Raw genomic sequence first — 19,911 nt, forward strand, 5'->3', positions numbered from 1 at the left:
ATCCAGGCTATGGCTGGAGTGCCTACACGGCAACATCTGTTTACGCAGGAATCTTCAGTAGTTATATAACTCAATATCAAAGAATATTTTCACTGATTGACTGGCTTCAATGTGCTGAGGTACTAGCAGCTGTGAATTATTTGCTTACTTACTATTAAGCTTCCATTTTGTTTCTTTTCCTCAAATGAATACCTTAATATAGGAATGATACATGACCAAGCTGCACCATCAGAAAACAGAGATCTCTAGGCTAGTAGCAGTAAATAGTGCTTAAATACTGGCGTTGGGCATCTGGTGGACATGGTTCAAATCTAACTTTTGTGCTGGCTATGTCAGTGGCCCTCATTATGAATATTTTATATAGTGCCAGTAATAGTTTCATCATCGTAATAAAGAAATCTTCTCAGATATTGCTGTGAAAATTAAGTAACAATGCTTTGTAAAAATTGTAACCCCATACTTGACATGTAGTTAGTACTAAACAAATGTTAATAATTCCTAGTTTCAGATAGAAACCAATTTTCATTCTTTGAAACAAATACATAGCAACGTGAAGACAGAAATACAAAAAAAGAGGTTTGTTTTATTTTTATTTATTTGATTTGTCATTTTAGGAGCAAGAAGAGTTTCTGATGTGCGACCAGTAAGGGTTTCAAGGCAGGAGCTGTATTTTACACAGCATGTAGTGAGATGTCTGGTGCACAGACTATGCCCAACAATTATTTGTTGATAGATGCATGTAGTCTAGAATAACATTATATACTATAATAAAGTTTCATACTTTTTTATGGTATTACAATACAGAATACACAACACCCAACTGAAGCAGAATGTCTCATCTCCTGACAGATTTAGAAAACAACAACATGATGAGATACAATCCAGTTAATAAAAATAAAAGTTGCTGGATAGGAAGCATACAGCAGAGAAGAGAGATTTCTACATCAAGACACTCACATCTATAATAAAAAAGACAGACCAGCTGGGACAGGAACCTGTAAAATCATGAGAAGTACAGGATGGACCAGGCTCATCAAATTTCGTGATGGTTAGACACAGCTTCCCGACAGAACTTTAGGAAGACCAGCTTAGAATACAGGGAAAGAAACCTATTTCACAGGGGAGCTCATTAGACTTGGTAACCGTCTCCTCAAAAAGTAGTACAGCCTGGCTATATGAAGAGCTATGAAAACAAAATTGGAAAAGTCCAATGGTGGAGACCAAAAACAGGTCCTTATTTATAAAAAGAACATTCCTGACCTTCCACCATCTTTATCTTAGTATTAGTTTTAGACACAGTGACTCCATTGTCTAGAGGAGCCATAGGTCATAGTTTTCTGGTAATAGAATGCTGAGATGACAATAAACATAGCTCCTGCTTTCATGGAACACAAACTCATCTAATAATAACTAATAGGAAGGTGTTTTGAGAACTTACATAAAGAAATTTTATCTACTTGAAAACTGGGTGAAGTGTCAAAGAAGGTTTCTCCAAGTGACAATTGAATTGGGATCTCAGGGAAAGAAAGAGGGAAAATTCCAGGCAGGGAAAATGGTATCTTGGAAGACTCCAAGGGAAGGAATATCTGGCACTTTCAAGGAAATAAAAACCGACCTATGGGATGGAAGCAAAAAAGAATGAAAAGGGCATTGCCGTGAAAATTAACAAGAGAAGAAATAGGGAGCAAACCATAGAGGGGTGTTGGTAAGGATTTCGGTCTTTGTTAAACATAATAGGAAGGCTTAAGAGTCTTTTAAGCAGGGAGATGATAAGATTAAATTCACATTATTTTAAGTATCTTGGCAAGCTAACGTATTAAATAGATCAGAAATGCAAACGCTAAAGTAGATACAAACATAACAATTAGGAGGCTACTGCATTCCTCCAGGTGGTGGAGACAGTGGAAAACAGACAAACAGGAGATATTTTAGGAGGTTAAAACGATCAATAGAATTTTTATTTCTCTTTTTTCTTCTCACACTTGTCAATCTAACTTAATTCTCGTCTTTCTCTTTTGCTCAAGTGGTGACTTAACTAATTTCCTGTTTCTTGGGTTGGTTCAACTTAAATCAACTAAATAGTTCAATTTAAATGACTAGAAAATCTTATTTATTAAAACCAGAAGAGTCGGGAGGAAAATAAGGAAAGCAAACAGTTGCTCGATATTTACTTAAATGTAGTTATTCTTTCTATTTTACCACAGCATGCTCAAGATTCTTAGCTTAAGTTTTAGACTCTGAGGTAGAAGCACATTTCCATGCATAGGATATTTTTCAGTTGGAACAACTGACAAGACATGCCAGAATTTTCATAAATCATTGTGGTTCCATGTGCACAATGGTGTCACCTGTGCAAACAAATAAAATGAAAGATTGTTTTGCCTTAAAAAAATTTTGTATGGTAATCATATTTTAATCAGAGACCTCCAATAAACTCATAATCTCTAAATTTTGGATCAGCTTTCCTAAAAAACAAAAATATCTGTTTCGTCTGCAATGGTGCTTATGAAAACAATGAAAAAATTATGGTGTATCAAAGAAAAGAAAGAAATCTTTCCAGTAACAAGGACCCATGGTTGAGTTAAAACAGTACCCTAAAGAGATCAGACTTCTTTTCCATACAGAGAAGTACACTAATATTAATCTATGCATTAATAATATATAAATAATTAATAATAATTATTACTAATGCATAGATTATTTTATTAAACCATGTAAAAGAGCTGGCTCTAAACTAAGATTTTTTACCAAACCAAAAGTCATCAGGATTACACTCAAAGCCCAAAATCAAGAATCCAGACCCCCACCCACAGCACTCAAAAATTTGGAGACCCAAAAATTTGGATTTTTAAGGATAATTTGGTGGGCAGGGGGCTAGGGATTGACAAACGCTGATTGGTTGGGTTGGGGATGACATCACAGGGGGTCGAATATATCTTCTTGTACTGAGTCAGTTCCTGGATGGGATCACAAAACCAGTTGAGCCAGTTTACCAGTCCAGGTGGCACCAGCTGGTCCAGCAGGATTTAGAGTCTGAAAAATACCTTGAACACTAATCTTAGGTCCTGTGATAGAGTTGATATCTATAGGAGCAAGTGGGGAGGTTACTAATGTTGTGACCTCTGTCTGCGTAACTCCTGAGTCATAATTTCTAATCTTACAGCTAATTTGTTAGTTTTACAAAGGCGGTTTTGGTCCCCCAACCAAGGAAGGGGTTGTTTGGGGAAGGGCCATTATCATCTTCGCTTTAAGGTTAAACTATAAACTAAATTTCTCCCCAAAGTCAGCTTGGCCTACACCCAGGAATGAACAGGACAGCTTGGAGGTTAGAAGCAAGATGGAGTCAGATTTCTCTTACCGTCATAATTGTGCCAAGGTGGTTTATGCTCTCCTAGATAACTGCATTACTTCCTCCCCGACTTCCTTCACATACTTATTCAATAAGAACTACCATGACTCCCTCCCCACATTTAAAATTCCAACTGGAGACAGCTCCACCTCCACATTTCCCATCTCCATTACCCTAGTCTACTTTTCCCATAGTACTAACTGTCTTCTAACATACTATATTATTTATCACATTTTTTGTTCACTCTGTTTTTTCAATAAAATATAAGCTCCAAGAGAGCAAAATCTTTTGTCTATTTTATTCATTGATGCATCCCTGTTGTATATAACAGTGTCTGGCACATAGCAGGCACTCAGTAATATTTGTTAATGTCTCTAGTTTGTGAAATACAGATCATTTACACATTTACATACCAACTTACTTGAAATTGATTTTGAGGTGATTAGTAAAAAGAATATTGAAATAGAACATGAAAAAAAGATATTTAATGCTCAGAGCAGAAAATGTGAGTTTTAACTTCCTGAAAGAAATGCAGGAACCATTTATAAACAAGTGTCTGTTGAATTTCTAGTGCACTGGTGTACCTGCCACCACCACAGTAGTTGCATTATATATATTTTTATAATTTTATATATTCTTAACAATAATCCTATGAGGTACTTCTATTACTAGCATTTCACAGAAGAGGAATTTGGTACTCAGAGATCTAGAAACACTTCCCCAAGACAACACAGCCCAGTCATTGACTGGGTCAGGATTTTCTACCGACATGTTGCACTCCCATGCCCATATTTCTGAATGCTGTACTGTCAATTGTAATTTATACCCCCCATATATTACAAAGGGAAAGGCATTCCAACTCCTGTGAGAGGAAATTATTTACTCCATTCTAAATTCTCTTACATTTAATCATTTCTTAGGTCTGTCCTCATCTCTGGTCCTGAGCTGTTGAACAATCCCTCATCCTTCTCTCAGCCCCCTGTTCTGACATAACTCTCATCCATATTCAAATTATCTGAAACTTTTCTGGTTCATTGCCAGAAATGGGAGGAAAACTCCTCCCAAACAATAATTATGTGATAATAATATTCCATCTCTTCTCAATTTCAGGGAGTTTATGAACCTTCAAGATGTCCAACTATGGTTAACAATCTCTGCATTGAATTCTCCTTCTCTCTGACTATCAAATCCCAGATGCCAGTGACTCAGAGCCCATGATTTTCTTATTCCTAGCTGCCTCTATTTTATTAATGGTGATTAAAAGAAGGGACTTCTTGTCCTCACATTCTATCTTTCTAGGTGTATGGTTTTCTTCCCCTATTATCCTACATATATTCTCTCTGCACCTCTTCCTATACTCAGACACAAACAACTTCATGATCATATCATTTTGACAGTGACTGATGTGGCCCAGAGTAGACAGAAATATCAGCCCTAGACTCAAACAGAGTTAGTCAAAACCCATAGATTCTGCCATGTTAGTAACTGAACATGTCATGACCTATGGGATCTATCTCTCTTGGCAATAATCTAAAAACAGATCAAGAAACAAGGTAATACATGGATGACAGAAATTGATAGAAATGGCAATGCAGGCAATAATAACGGAGAAGTCCTCAACTCAGAACCCATGCCTAACATGAGAAGGTGTAAGTTCTCTTTCTTAAAAGAGTTGTACAACGCAGGCATGGTGGTGTGTGCTTGTAATTCCAGCTATTCAGGATACTGAGGCAGGAGGATCACTTAAGCCCAGGAGTTGTGGGCTGCAGTGAGCAATGACTGTGCTATTGCACTCCAGCCTCCAGCCTGGGTGACAGAGCATGACCCTGTCTCTTAAGAAACAAACCAAAAAAAGACTTGTATATTGACCTACTCACTGATACCACATACACAGTAAACAAGGGCTCTAAATTTATCTCTGCAATGCCATGACTTATGACATGTTTCCCAATATAGCATGGTTATCCATTCATAAGATGAGCAATTTTTTAAAAGGTCAAGTTTTTTATCGTTATCATCATCATCATTATTCAGTGTTCAGTTTGGGAAGGCTCTCAAAAATGTTTGGATTTTTTTTCTTCTAGAAGAATCCATGTTTTAATGCTTAAATGTAATGTGTTTAACCCCATAAATGTATCACGCTGTTCCAGGCTAGTCACAAAAACTAAGCAAAATTAATGTATTTTTTAAAAGCAAATCTTCCCTCCTTTCTCTGAGGAATTCTCCAGAGCATTTGTTTGTTTTGAAAAATGCCCTTTCCAGTAACGCCCCCCATTCTGTCAGGAGCCGTGATCAGCCTTTAAGAGACAGCACAGCCATGAGCTCTGATTGTAAGAGTGAGCAGAGTTTGGGTGCAGGAAGCAGCAGCCAGGGCACCACTGTGTGTCTAGAGCACAGAGGTAGGTAGCTGAGTCTGCAGGCTGGGAGGCTGCGATATGAAACAAACTCTGTTTAAGAGTGGTATCAAAGGTGACCTTCAGTCTTTCTTTCCATTTTTCTTTCTCATTTTCACGTATGAGTAGCAAGAAAACAGGGCCTCTTCCTGGATCTTGTCGGTACCACTGTAAGTATGATGGAGAATAGTTTGTGTAGTTGCAGGTCAGGGTGGCCGTTTTGCCCTCCTGAATGTTCAGGGCCTCGGAATTCTGTTCTATCTTTTGGCTCTTCACCCCTAGGCAGAAACACAACACCAAAAGTAGGAGGGTTAGTCACTATACTGACACTCTTGAGTCTATTTTCTTCCCACAATCCCAGATATAACCAAAGATGAGAAAGAATGGATCCTAGCCCTTCCCCTTCATTCTGTGCACTGCAGCCCTGGATCTCTCTGTCCCCATCATCAGGAAATTTCCAACTCACAATCCACTTGAAGCCACAAAATCAGCAAAACACCTCCCAGGAATGGCTCCATTCGTCTCCCCAAATGTGGCCTGAAATGTAGACCCAGCCTTCTCAGCCAAAAAGCCATTCTGTTCAGTTTGGTAGGTTTTACTGGGGTTCTTCTATCCCTAAAAGGAAGTTCTGGCCTTCCTATCCAGCCAATCAATGACAAGCCTGTTCAGCCCCTTACACATACTGGCCTAATCCAGCTACACAGTGAACTTCATTTCAAATCTGAGAAAGGCTTTGAGGGGATAGGAAATACTGCCCTCTTGTGTTCAGAAGGTTATAATAATGGAACGGTAATGGAACGTGCTCCAGGTCAGGGCTTCTAAAACTTAATACGTATGCAAATTACCTGGCGATTTTGTTAAGATGTGGATTCTGTTTCATTAGGTCTGAGGTGGGGCTGGATATTCCATACTTTTAACAAATTTACTGGTAATGCTGATACAGCTGGTTCTCAGACCACACTTGTAAGTAACAAGTCCAGAAGAATGCTGATTGAGTCTCACTGCATAACATGGAATTGGCAATATTAATTCTGGATACAGGTCAAATGATCAAGTTTTCCAAGTTCTCCATTTCATTGCCCAAGTGAACTACTCTGTCATTCCTGCCACAGTTGCAGATGTCATGTGCTCTAGACAATGTAAAACACAGGAAATGTATGGCTGAAATCTAGGAAACTTTCCCAGATCTAGGGAGTGGGCCTTCCCACAGGTAAAAGAAAGTATTGCTTTGACTTCAAAAGACCTTTTTTCTTTATCTTGTTGGACTATAATAAGTAGACATTCAGTTTAAATTCAGAGAGAACTCAAACAACTGAAGGGTTTTTTTTCCCCCTAGAATGCCCTCTGAAGGAGTGTTTAAAATTATTTTTAAAATACAACAGCCCTCTGACTATCTATATCAGAAATTCTTTCTTTTCTGCTTTTTAATGCCAGATGGATGTATTGTAGTCACTTCCTCAAATACATTTATGCGATTCCTTGGAGAGATCAATGACTGCTGAACAGATGGATGAACGGATAGAAGAAAGAGAGAGTGAGCTAGAGTGTAGCAGGAAATCAAGTTGGAAGGAGAAGTCAGGACTAGAAAACAAAAGATTTAGAGTGCCAGGATTCATTTGTAGGTTATTTATTAGCAAACAAGGAACTTTTGAGGCTTTTGAGGAGGTAATATTATGAAAATGGAAGTCCATATACTGGACATTCTAGTCTATTAACATTCTGTTAATTAGGCTGCTTATCCACAAGAATAATTTGGAGAAGTATGTTGATAGACATTGTGAAAGATAGTTAAGAGTTTGTGTTCCAGCCTCAAAGAAATCTGGCTTTGAAACTCTTCCATTTAATCTCTGAGTGAGCTTGAGCAAGCTACTTAATGTCTCTAAGTATGAATTTCCTTATCTGTAAAGTGGGGATATCACTAGAATGCATTGGCTAATGTATATAAAATGCTTTATATAATGCATCAGACACAGCAAGAACTGGATAAATGTGAACTATTAATATAAGAAAAGGAATCCAATAGTGGCTGCAAAACCAGTCAGGAGGTTATTGCTGCTTTCTCACAGTGAAGTATAAGTGACTGAACCTGGGTCCTTGAACTTCAAAGCTAAGAGGAATTTTTAAAAATTTACAGAAAATGGTGGGTTGGAAAGACTTTTAATCAACTAAGGCATATTTTGGAAAATTTATAAAAATAGAATGAAAAGAGAAAATCACTACTTAGCTTACCAAGCAAAGATATGCATTTTCAATATCTCAGTGGGTTTTTTCCCCAACATTTGCACTGTTCAGATTTTTGCTAAATGGCAATGATATCTTGATTCTTTCTAATTATTACTATTCAATGATCATTATAGATTATATTCATAAACACCACTTATTTGCTGCATAATATTCCATGAGGGTCATTAAGCCTTTCCCTTAAAGATGAGACATTTTGGTTTTCTAATTTGGGGTAGTATACATAACTTTCCAAATACTTTTGTAAATAATTATTATATGCATTTAGAGTTTTCCTAAAAACAGATTCTCTACAGAAAATTATTACAATGAAGAAAATGAATATTTTTTAGATTATTGTCATGTTTTTAAATTACTTTCTAAAATGGCTTACAAGTTAACTCTCCCACCAGAGAGGTATGTTTCACTGCATTTTTTCCAAATTATCTCTTTTCAATTTGCTATTGCTATAATTTCCTAAAAGTTTTTTTTTCCAAGCACTGCATACAAATAGAAGTATTTCTCTCTCTTTTTTTAAATTTCTGGTCTTTTTTTTTTATTACACTTTAAGTTCTAGGGTACATGTGCACAACATGCAGGTTTGTTACATAGGTATATTTGTGCCATGTTGGTTTGCTGTACCCATCAACTTGTCATTTACATTAGGTATTGAATCTCTGAATAGACCAATAAGAGGTTCTGAAATTGAGGCAATAATTGATAGCCTACCAACCAAAAAAGGAAAGAAAAGTAAACACTGCATGTTCTCACTCATAGGTGGGAGCTGAACAACAAGAACGCATGGACACAGGGCGGGGAACATCACACACTGGGGCCTTTTGGGGGCTGGGGCTCTAGGGGAGGGATAGCATTAGGAGAAATACCAACCAAAAAAAGTCCAGGACCAGATGTATTCACAGCCAAATTCCACCAGAGGTACAAAAAGGGATGGTACCATGTCTTCCAAAACTATCTCAATCAATAGAAAAAGAGGAACTCCTCCCTACCTATTTTATGAGTCTAGCATCTTCCTGATACAAAATCCTGGTAGAGACACAACAAAAAGAGAATTTCAGGCCAATATCCCTGAGGAAAATTGCCTCCTTTTAGGTCTCTAAGAACTTGTTTTATGAATCTGGGTGCTCCTGTATTGGGTGCATATATATTTAAGATAGTTAGCTCTTCTTGTTGCATTGATCCCTTTACCATCATGTAGTGGCCTTCTTTACCTCTTTTGATCTTTATTGGCTTAAAGTCTGTTATATCAGAGACTAGGATTGTAACCCTTTTTTTTTTTTTTTTTTTTTTTTTTTTTTGCTTTCCATTTGCTTGGTAAATATTCCTCCATCCCTTTATTTTGAGTCTATGTGCATCTTTGCACGTGAGATGGGTCTTCTGAATACAGTGCACCAATGGGTCTTGACTCTTTATCCAATTTGCCAGTCTGTGTCTGTTAATTGAGGAATTTAGCCCATTTACATTTAAGGCTAATATTGATATGTTTGAATTTGATCCTGTCATTATGATGTTAGCTGGTTATTTTGCCCATTAATTGATGGAGTTTCTTCATAGTGTCGATGGTCTTTACCATTTGGCATGTTTTTGCAGTGGCTAGTATCAGTTGTTCCTTTCCATGTTTATTGCTTCCTTCAGGAACTCTTGTAAGGCAGGCCTGATGGTAACAAAATCTCTCAGAATTTGCTTTTCTGTAAAGGATTTTATTTCTCCTTCATTTATAAAGATTAGTTTGGCTGGATATGAGATTCTGGGTTGAAAATTCTTTTCTTTAAGAATGTTGAATATTGGACCCCACTCTTTTCTGGCTTGTAGGGTTTCTGCAGAAAGGTCTGCAGTTAGTCTGATGGGCTTCCCTTTGTGGGTAACCCGACCTTTCTCTCTGGCTGCCCTTAATATTTTTTCCGTCATTTCAACCTTGGTGAATCTCATGATTATGTGTCTTGGGGTTGCTCTTCTCGAGGAGGATCTTTGTGGTGTTCTCAGCATTTCCTTAATTTGAATGTTGGCCTGTCTTGCTGGGTTGTGGAAGTTCTCCTAGATAATATCCTGAAGAGTTTTCCAACTTGGTTCCATTCTTCCTGTCACTTTCAGGTACTCCAATCAAACGTAGATTTGGTCTTTTCACATAGTCCCATATTTCTTGGAGGCTTTGTTTGTTCCTTTTCATTCTTTTTTCTCTAATTTTGTCTTCTCACTTTATTTCATTAGGTTGATCTTCAATCTCTGATATCCTTTCTTCTGCTTGATTGATTTGGCTGTTGATACTTGTGTATGCTTCACAAAGTTCTCGTTCTGTGTTTTTCAGCTCCATCGGGTCATTTTGTTCTTCTCTAAACTGGTTATTCTATTTAGCAATTCACCTAACCTGTTTTCCAGGTTCTTAGCTTCCTTGCATTGGGTTATAACGTATCCCTTTAGCTCAGAGGAGTTTGTTATTACCCACCTTCTGAAGCCTACTTCTGTCAATTCGTAAAACTCATTCTCTGTTGAGTTTTGTTGCCTTACTGGCAAGGAGTTGTGATCCTTTCGAGGAGAAGAGGTGTTCTGGTTTTTTTAATTTCAGACAGTTTGTGCTGGTTTCTCTCCATCTTCATGGATTTATTTACCTTTGGTCTTTGATATTGATGACCTTCACATGGGGGTCTCTGAGTGGACGTCATTTTCGTTGATGTTGATGCTATTCCCTTCTGTTCATTAGTTTTCCTTCTGACAGTCAGGCTTCTCTGCTCCAGGTCTGCTGGAGTTTGCTGGAGGTCCATGCCAGACCCTGTTTGTCTGGGTATCACCAGCAGAGGCTGCAGAACAGCAAAGATTGCTGCCTGTTCCTTCCTCTGGAAGCTTCGTCCCAGAGGAGCACCCATCATATGCCAGCCAGAGCTGTATGAGGTGTCTGTTGGCCCCTACTGGGAGGTGTCTCCCAGTCAGGAGACACGGGGTTCAGGGACCCACTTGAGGAGACAGTCTGACCCTTAGCAGAGTTCGAACGCTGTGCTGGGAGATCAACTGCTCTCTTCAGAGCTATCAGGCAGGGACATTTAAGTCTGCTGACGCTGCCCACACATCCACCCCTTCCCCATGTGCTCTGTCCCAGGGAGATGGGGGTTTTATCTGTAAGACCCTGACTGGGGCTGCTGCTTTTTTTTCAGAGATGCTCTGCCCAGAGAGGAGGAATCTAGAGAGGCAGTCTGGCCACAGCAGCCTTGCTGGGCTGTGGAGGGCTCTGCCCAGTTTAAACTTCCCAGCGGCTTTGTTTACACTGTGAGGCTAAAACAGCCTATTCAAGCCTCAGCAATGGCAGATGCCCCTCTCCCCACCAAGCTCAAGTGTCCCAGATTGACCTCAGACTGCTGTGCTTGCAGCAAGAATTTCAAGCCAGTGAATCTTAGCTTGTTGGGCTCTGTGGGGGTGGGACCTGCTAAGCCAGACCTCTTGGCTCCCTGGTTTCAGCCCCCTTTCCAGGGGAGTGAATGGTTCTGCCTTGCTGGCATTTCAGGCACCACTGGGGTATGAAAAAAAAATCTGCAGCTAGCTCAGTATCTGCCCAAACAGCCACCCAGTTTTGTGCTTGAAACCCAGGCTCTGGTGGCATAGGCACCGGAGGGAAGCTCCTGGTCTGTGGGTTGTGAAGACCGTGGGAAAAGCACAGTATCTGGGCTTGAGTGCACCGTTCCTCACGGCACAGTCCCTCACGTCTGTCTTGGCTAGGGAAGGGAATTCCCCGACCCCTTCCACTTCCCAGGTGAGGCAACGCCCTGAGCTGCTTTGACTCACCCTCTGTGAGCTGTACCCACTATCTGATCAGTCCCAGTGAGATGAACTGGGTACCCCAGTTGGAAATGCAGAAATCACCCGCCTTCTGTGTCAATCTTGCTAAGGGCTCCAGACCAGAGCTGTTCCTATTTGGCCATCTTGCCAAGTCTATATCAAAAAACTTATTTTTAAAAAGACAGATATTGGCCAGGTGAAGTGGCTCACACCTGTAATCCGAACACTTTGGGAAGCTGAAGCAGGTGAATCACTTGAGTTCAGGAGTTCAAGACCAGCCTGGCCAACATGGTGAAACCCTGTCTCTACCAAAAATACAAAATTAGCAAGGCATGGTGGCAGGCACCTGTAATCCCAGCTACTCAGGAGACTGAGGCAGGAGAATCGCTTGAACCGAGGAGGCAGAGGTTGCAGTGAGCCAAGATGACACCACTACACTGCAGCCTGGGAAACAGAGCAAATCTCCATCTCAAAATAAATCAGTAAACAAATAAAACAAAAAGACATATTCTAGTTTTGGACGTGTTCAATTTAGTGTGCATCACGATACCAGAAAAAGTGAAACACAAAGCCAGAAATAAGAGAAAGTTACATTCTGTTTGTTTTTAGCTAGCTATATCCATATTGAGGATGAACTCTGCTAATATGTCAGTACCCATTCGGTATTAAATAATGAGTACATGCCAGGATCATGCTAGGTGCTTCACATGCATTATTTCAAACATATTGATGGATCTGTGTACTCAATGCATTTTACCTAGCCCCTTTCCTTAAATGTCCATTGGTAAAACATTAAAAACAGTGAAATACACACAAGTGCTGGATACAAGGAGTGGCACAAGTCATAGCCCTAAAAACTGAGCAACTTTTTAAAGATATTATAAAGAAGATAGACTTGCAGGATAGTCTAATCAACCCGTATGTTACTGCCTACATGATAAAAGCTCACCTGAGAAGCTCTAGGGGCAAATGAGCAACTGGACTAACACTTATAAAGCAGTGACAGGGCTCCTGGGGAGTAGAAAGAGATCAAAGAGTAAAATAATAAAGGGTAATCTGATCATGAATTACACGAGGAAGAATGGGCTTCCACTTTGATGATGATGAGGAGGAGGATGATAATGATGATAACGAGTACAAAGTGAAAAACTAAATACCAACTGTCTCTATAAGGCATTTCAGAAAGTAAACATCTGTTTTTAAACAAAATTTTTAACCTTAAAAACAAACTATGGCTTGTTTGCATGCCATTAGAAGAATAACAAATAGCATCATTGTCATTTTTAAGGAACCAAACCATCGATCTTAGGTCACCAAACTATTCTCCCTGTTAGAATGGTACAGTCATACAAAGAGATGGTAATATAAAAGCAATTGAGGCACAGAAGAGGCTAACTATGGAACTCTCCAGCAAGTTCTCCAACTGGGGTCTCAATATGTGCGATGTACCTTTCTTACTAGCAAAAGACATCCTGGCTTCTGGCTTGGCAAAAAATTCCAAATCAACCCTGACCTCCTTATCTGCTCCTGGAAGGTTTAATAAATCCCAATATCATCAGTGCTGAAAGAAACCTTAACATACAATGTTAGAAAAGTATGACTTTCCCTTTAAAATGCTGTGAAAAATGGAAAAAATATGGGACGAATGAAAACATTCAGCACCTCAAGGAGGAAGAAAGAACAAGAGGAAAAGAGCACAAGCGATTGAAGAAATAAATTATTTCTAGAACAGAAGAAAAAATAAATTTCTAGAAAATTTAAGACTTCCTACATGTAAGAAACTATTTAAAGGGTAACACCTGAGTTCAGAAAAACATTGTCTTTCACCACAAATATATGGGACGATTATAGGAGAAATAAAATGCTGACTTATAAAATCACTCATAAATCGTTAAAAATTCATTTTTATAAGATTGGGGACATGTGAAACATTCAGGTTAGAATATAATATTAAATTAAAATGCAAGTCTGTGTGATCCTAATTATTTTTTCCTTGCTGCCTCTTTGATCAGGTCTTTATTCAAAAGAAGCTGTTCAGAATGATTTGACCTTTGTGGAATAATCAAATTTCAGAGTTTATGCAGCAGGTTTCTTTTCCTCTGTAGTAGGTTTCTCTTCTGCCGGCTTCATTTCAGCTGCTGGTTTCTTGGTAGCTGTTGCCTTTTTTCCCACCAGAGGCTTCTTCTGCTTCTTAACACCACCAACAACAGCCTTCTTTCCTTTCTTACCTACCACAGGCTTCTAGCCTACGAACCCCTTCTCATTTGATTTGGCTTCCAGTGCAGCTGCTGCTGGATACTGCCTTATTCCCCAGGAGCTTGTGATTCCTGGCCTGGCGAAGAATGGTGTTGTGGCGCATGGTCTTTGCCTATGGGTTTAGCTTCAACGTGATTCTCAGACTTTTCAGTGGGTTCTTTAGGACTCTGCGATGAATCTTCTTGCATGGTGCTCGAAGGGCTCTCTGGATCTCTGGGCTTTTTAAGATTCTGCTAAGGTCTGTGTTGATCATCTTGTGCATGGGAAGATTGTAGTTACTCTTGAGGGAAGCAACTTTATGCCAAGTGCCATACAATTCATCTAACTTCCGGAAAGCACTTTCAGTCCAAATGCAGAAACGTCCCACATGCCCACCAGGAGCAAGTTTCAAAATGTTCGGTTTGCTTATATTAAGCATCGTAATTCCAGGGATGTTTCTGAAGGCCTTGATGATACCATTATCCTCATTATAGATGACGCAGGGGCCCCTGCCCTGGATATGGTGACAGTTTCTCGTTTTGCCCTTGCCGGCTCTCATTTGCTGAGAGGCATAGACTTTTTCGATATCACTCCAGGCTTTAAGTTTCTTAAGAAGCAAAATAGCCTCCTTGGTCTTCTTGTAGCCTTCAACTTTATCTTCGACTACCAAAGGAAGTTCAGGAGCTTCCTCAATACGATGACCCTTAGACATGACCAGTGTTGGTAAGGCTGAGGCGGCCAGGGCAGAAGAGATAGCATACCGTTTTGTGGGTTGTATTCACTCTCCTATGCCAATGGCGCCAGGTTTTGGTTGGTGCAAACATTCGACCTCCATGACACATGTTTCCAAAAGCTCCCTGGCCAGAATGGTGAGTCCCACCACCTCGGACTCTGGGAATTTGAGCCACAGCTCTGCCAGTACCCCAAGACTCAACACTGATTTGATGACCTGCTAATTCACTGACAGCATGGGGCTGTCTGTTGTTTTTGCACTAGTAGGTGTGAACAAAGTTCACAATACCTGGTCGAATAGGAGCTTTGAATAAGGCAGACAAAGTGACATTTTTTGCCAGATGACTCCCCCTTTTCAGAGTACACGGATATCAGTGGGCGAGCACACACCATGGCAGAGAGAGGAGAGAGCCACTGCTCCGCTCACCCCAGCTGCTGCCACAAGAAGAGCGATCCTAATTTTGTTTTAATGAAGAAGGAATACTAAATGTCAGCTATGAATTATCTGTGTGATAGGCTTATAAGACATTTTGATTTCTATTTTACAATTTCCTATTTTTTCCTATACCATGCAGTTAATATATTTATAATTAGACAAAGTTAACAAATACTAATATTAAAAGATAAGAGACTCCATCAAGGAGAGGATTCTCTGACACCAAGATGTCCTTGGTAAGGGAGAAATCATTCAGATGACTTTATGGCAGCCATAAAGTCAACCCTAAGACCAGGATTTCAACTAAGAAATCATTAACTCCCAAAAAGAGTTTAATCAAAATGTTCTGAAAGTTATTAAGTCATTTTGAAACTGACGTTTTAGGATGTTTTGTAACATTAAAAATACAAAACAGCAAAATCCCTGACTTAAAGATAAAGGAAATAGAGTGTGGCTTTAGCCCCAGGCGCAGGTTTAGGTACAGGATACAGGTGCCTGAGAGGCAATGTGTACTCTCTGCACAGAAGTAGATAGCTGAGTCCTCAGTCTGGGTGTCTGCGATGCACAGAGACAGATGTTTATCCTTCTTATTCAATAGAACAGTGAGTCTTTGGTCTTGTTTCAGGTCCGTATTTGAAAGAATATATGTCAGCAACTGGAGACCTGCTCCAGGTTCTTGCTTATACCAATATAAGTAGGTGGAGGAACTGTCCGTGTAAGTGCAGTTTATAACGGAGATGTCTCCCTCTCGGACACTCAGGAAAAGACTCTGCTCCACATCCTCTCCTCTACTCATACCTGTGCAAAAGGAAAAATCAGACAAGATCATCAGGTCATCATTCTCTAGAGTTTGCTTTTTTATTTTTTTCACTGTAGTAACTTCAGGCATTCTGGAAAAGACCAGATGAGTCTCCTCCTCAGACTTCTAATGAATATTTACTGAACACTCTGTTCCTCAAAAGCTCTCAACTCACAGTCCAGCTGCAGCCACAAAAACAGGAACAAAGATCCAGTAAGTGTCTTCATTGTTCTCCCCACCGGGACCTGCAATCTCCAGCCAAGAGAGCTATATTATCAAGTGTCTCTTCCTTTCCTCCAAAGCACTGTGGTTTCTTAAATGGTCCACAGAGGCATCTGCTTCTGTCCTCAGCCTACTCACAGAAGTCAACCAAAAGGATCCTTTTATACATTCTACATGAGCAGAGAAGCTCTGCCATCTTGTGGTCAGATCCCCAAATGCTAAACCAATTATCCTGTATCTGTGGGAGATTGTGGCACATAAAACAGCAGAAGGCCAAATAAAGTAAATTCCAAGTGTACCTCCAGTCAGAAATTATGTGGATTAGCAGACAGAAAAAGTGCAAACGTAGATTTCAGAATTCCATTTTATCTTCTCAGCACACTACTGAGTCATTTTAAATATATTGGAAGAAGTTAGAGGTTTTTCATGTTTATTAAAGACAGTCTATTTGAAATTAAGAAAATGCCATGATTCAGTCTGCAAAGCTACTGAGGAGTAAAACCTTTCCTCCTTATCCCTCTACTACTTTTTGAATTGGCCAGAAAATCAATCAGCCAAGTCAACCATCCTGTTTCAGCACTCACAGAGGCAAAACTCTTTGTGAAGGTAACACTTAAGCACAAACATTGGAGTAAGACAGGTTCACTAAATATATCAGATGCAGGCTATTTCAGGCTCTGCTCCTCCAAGCCTGACCTTGCCATTCCCAGGAAATTGACAGTGCCAGAGGTCAAAATATGAGTGTTGTTTTCTTCAAAATGACTAAATTATAAAATAAAAGATAAAAGGAAGGAGAAAGGCTTCCATGAGTTGATAATATCTGTCTAATGAAAGGGAAGAGTTTAGCTTATAGACTGTGATGAAAAATCTGACACGCACTCTGAAATCTTTTCCTCTGGAAGAACAGATCATCTGAAATTATGGATATGTGGCTTACTTATTGCAACTTATTGACATAAAAGAGGAAACATCTCAGGAAACATCAGGCTACAGACTGAGATAATGTAAACAAGTGTACATCTTTTCCAAGTGTACTCTTATTCCTATTGTCAGAATGAGTGGCTTGTCCTCAGATGTGATCACCGAATAATGATCTGTAGTAGAATTTCCCTGCCCTTACCTTGGGCGCTGCTAACTCAGATTTCAGACCCAAAAACTTTTCCCTCGATTTTATTGTCTATTGCTAAAATCATCGTTTAGATATTCCCCTGTGATAAAGCCCTTCAGTATTTTAAATTCTCTATCTAAGCCCTATATCATCTATTTTAATTTCTTCAGTCTTTCTGATTCATTCCTGTAAGAATAAATATAAGTAAGCATAAAACCAATGCCTGTTAGTAACATAATATATGTAGGAAACTGACAACGGCAAATTTACTCTCCGTCCAGGGAAACTTGGTTTGACTATTTTTCACAAGTTGAAGTCTCTTCCCTATGCTTTGACTTAGTAGATCTCCAAGCAATGTAGAAAATTAATCTAATTCCTCGTCTACATGGCATAACCAATATATCTCGAGTGGGATTATGCAGAATCGCATTCCTAAAATACAAAGACATGTACATATTACAAAATGTATATAGATTTATATACATTAAATGTATTTATTTAAAGTTTTCATTTAAATTTTTTTATTCTTTTACTCATTCATCATAACATATAATTCCCAGATCCTTTATCATATTCCTTAGTTGCATTTTCCTTGAACTTTTCTTAACACTTTAGGTCAATATCTGTCCTTCGGATATACAGCATGCAGAGTTGAAAATACTAGTCTTTAGGTGGTCTGCTTCTGTTCCACCTATTTACTATAACACTACTCACAATTATGACCTGGAAAAATTTCTACTCCTATGATTTTTTTCATAAAATATTGCCTTATTGTCAAAAACAATGGCATGGAATAGCTCTATTTTCTGGTACTGACATGGATTTCAATATGCATAAGCAATGTTCATTTTGCTCCCAATTTATCTACTTTTTCTTTTCCCTTCATCATTTTTTTTTCAGTCTGTATGTGATGCACAACATGTTTATAAATACAGGATAATTTGTATAATTTGTTATTAATAATAGGAAATAGAAAGTACATCTGAGTGATAAGGCTAGTTATAAACAGTTCTTGGCCTACTCTTACTAATGTCAGAGAGTGCATTACTGATTTCCTTGTAGTATGAGAGTGGCTGACCCTAGGTCTCCTATTCTTTTCAAAATTCTGAACATGTATTGTCTGGTTGGCATAGATCAATGGTCATATACATGGTTAGGGGCCAGATAGTGTATGCTCATACTGTGGGACAGTGTCTCCCCACTGGCACACAAATGTAAGACCATAATAAGTCTTCACACAGTATTCAGTGAATGTCTTTTCAGTTAAATTGGATCCCAGAATTTCAGAGCTATTAGAACCCTTAGGATTCTGTAGTTCATGGTTTTTCAATATTGGCACTATTAACATTTGTACAAAATAATTCTTGGTTGGAAGCTCTCTTGTCCATTTTAGGATGTTTAGAGCATCTCTGAACTCTCTCCACTAAATGCCAGTTTCAACTCTCTGTACAACAATAAAAAATATCTCCAGATATTCCAAAATATCCCTTGAAGGACAAAATTGCTCCCATATGAGAACCACTGTTCTAGCTCAATCTCATTCACAAATAAAATACTGAATCTAAGGTAAGTTTAGAGTCTCAACAAAATAAAACAACTAACTAGTTAAAAAAAAAAACCCTAGAACTTGGAAAAAATATTTTCTCCACCTCCCTTCATCATTCTGTTTACTTCATCACTTCAGGACCGCATTGCTGAACAAAAAGGTACAAATTCAGGAACTGTGCTAAAATGCAAATCCTGAATCACTAGGACTGGAGTTTGTCTTAAGACTCTGCATTTCTAACAAATTCCAAAGTGATGCTGATGCTGATGATTCAATGTGGATGACTACAGATGGGGCCGGACTGCCCTCCTATTTTCTGTTTTGTGTTAGGTTAGAATTAATTCTTCATTAAATGTTCTATTCAACTCACCTTAGAAGCAACCTGAGCCTAGAATTTTTCTGTGAAATTTTATGGGGTTGTTTGTTTGTTTGTTTGTTTGTTTTTTGTTTGTTTTGAGATGGAGTTTCGCTCTTGTTGCCCAGGCTGGAGTGCAATGGCACAATCTCAGCTCACCCGCAACCTACACGTGACTCTCCTGCCTCAGCCTCCGAGTAGCTGGGATTACAGGCATGCGCCACCACACCCGGCTAATTTTGTATTTTTAGTAGAAACGAGGTTTCTCCATGTTGATCAGGCTGGTCTCAAACTCCCTCAAACTTAGGTGATCCACACACCTTGGCCTCCCAAAGTGCCGGGATTACAGGCGTGAGCCACTACACCCAGGCTATATTTTATCATTTTTTAGTTCAAAATATCTTCTAAATTTCCTTGCAATTTCTTCTTTTATCAATGGGCGACTGAGAAGTATATTGCTTAATTTGCAGATATTTGGGGATTTTCTACTGTATACCTTGTAACTGACTTCTAAATTAATTATATTGTGGTAAGAAAACTGTAGGATTCTAATCCTTTCAAATCTATTGAGACTGTTTTACATTGATGAATGTTCTAAGTGTTCTTGAAAAGAATGTATATAGTGCACTTGGTGGATATAGTGCTCTATAAATGTCAATTAGGTCTAGTTGATTGTTCCAGCCTTGTGTATTTTTATGAACTTTCTGTCTACTTGTTCTATCAATTACTAGAG

The 19,911-nt window shown here is 39.0% G+C and overlaps 1 pseudogene and 1 gene segment (V, D, J or C); both read right to left on the reverse strand.

Annotated features, from left to right (window-relative positions):
* Positions 1 to 13,821: 13,821 nt before the first annotated feature.
* LOC105496599 (large ribosomal subunit protein uL4 pseudogene) lies at positions 13,822 to 15,105 on the reverse strand (annotated as a pseudogene).
* A 339-nt stretch (positions 15,106 to 15,444) lies between these two features.
* On the reverse strand, positions 15,445 to 16,514 carry LOC112429309 (T cell receptor alpha variable 5-like). The segment is given in 2 exon segments: positions 15,445 to 15,946; positions 16,123 to 16,514. Coding segments are annotated over 2 exon segments (489 nt in total).
* Between the last annotated feature and the right edge of the window lie 3,397 nt (positions 16,515 to 19,911).

The sequence above is a fragment of the Macaca nemestrina genome, chromosome 7 (genome assembly GCF_043159975.1).
Source record: "Macaca nemestrina isolate mMacNem1 chromosome 7, mMacNem.hap1, whole genome shotgun sequence".
In the NCBI taxonomy this organism is placed as follows: Eukaryota; Metazoa; Chordata; class Mammalia; order Primates; family Cercopithecidae; genus Macaca; species Macaca nemestrina.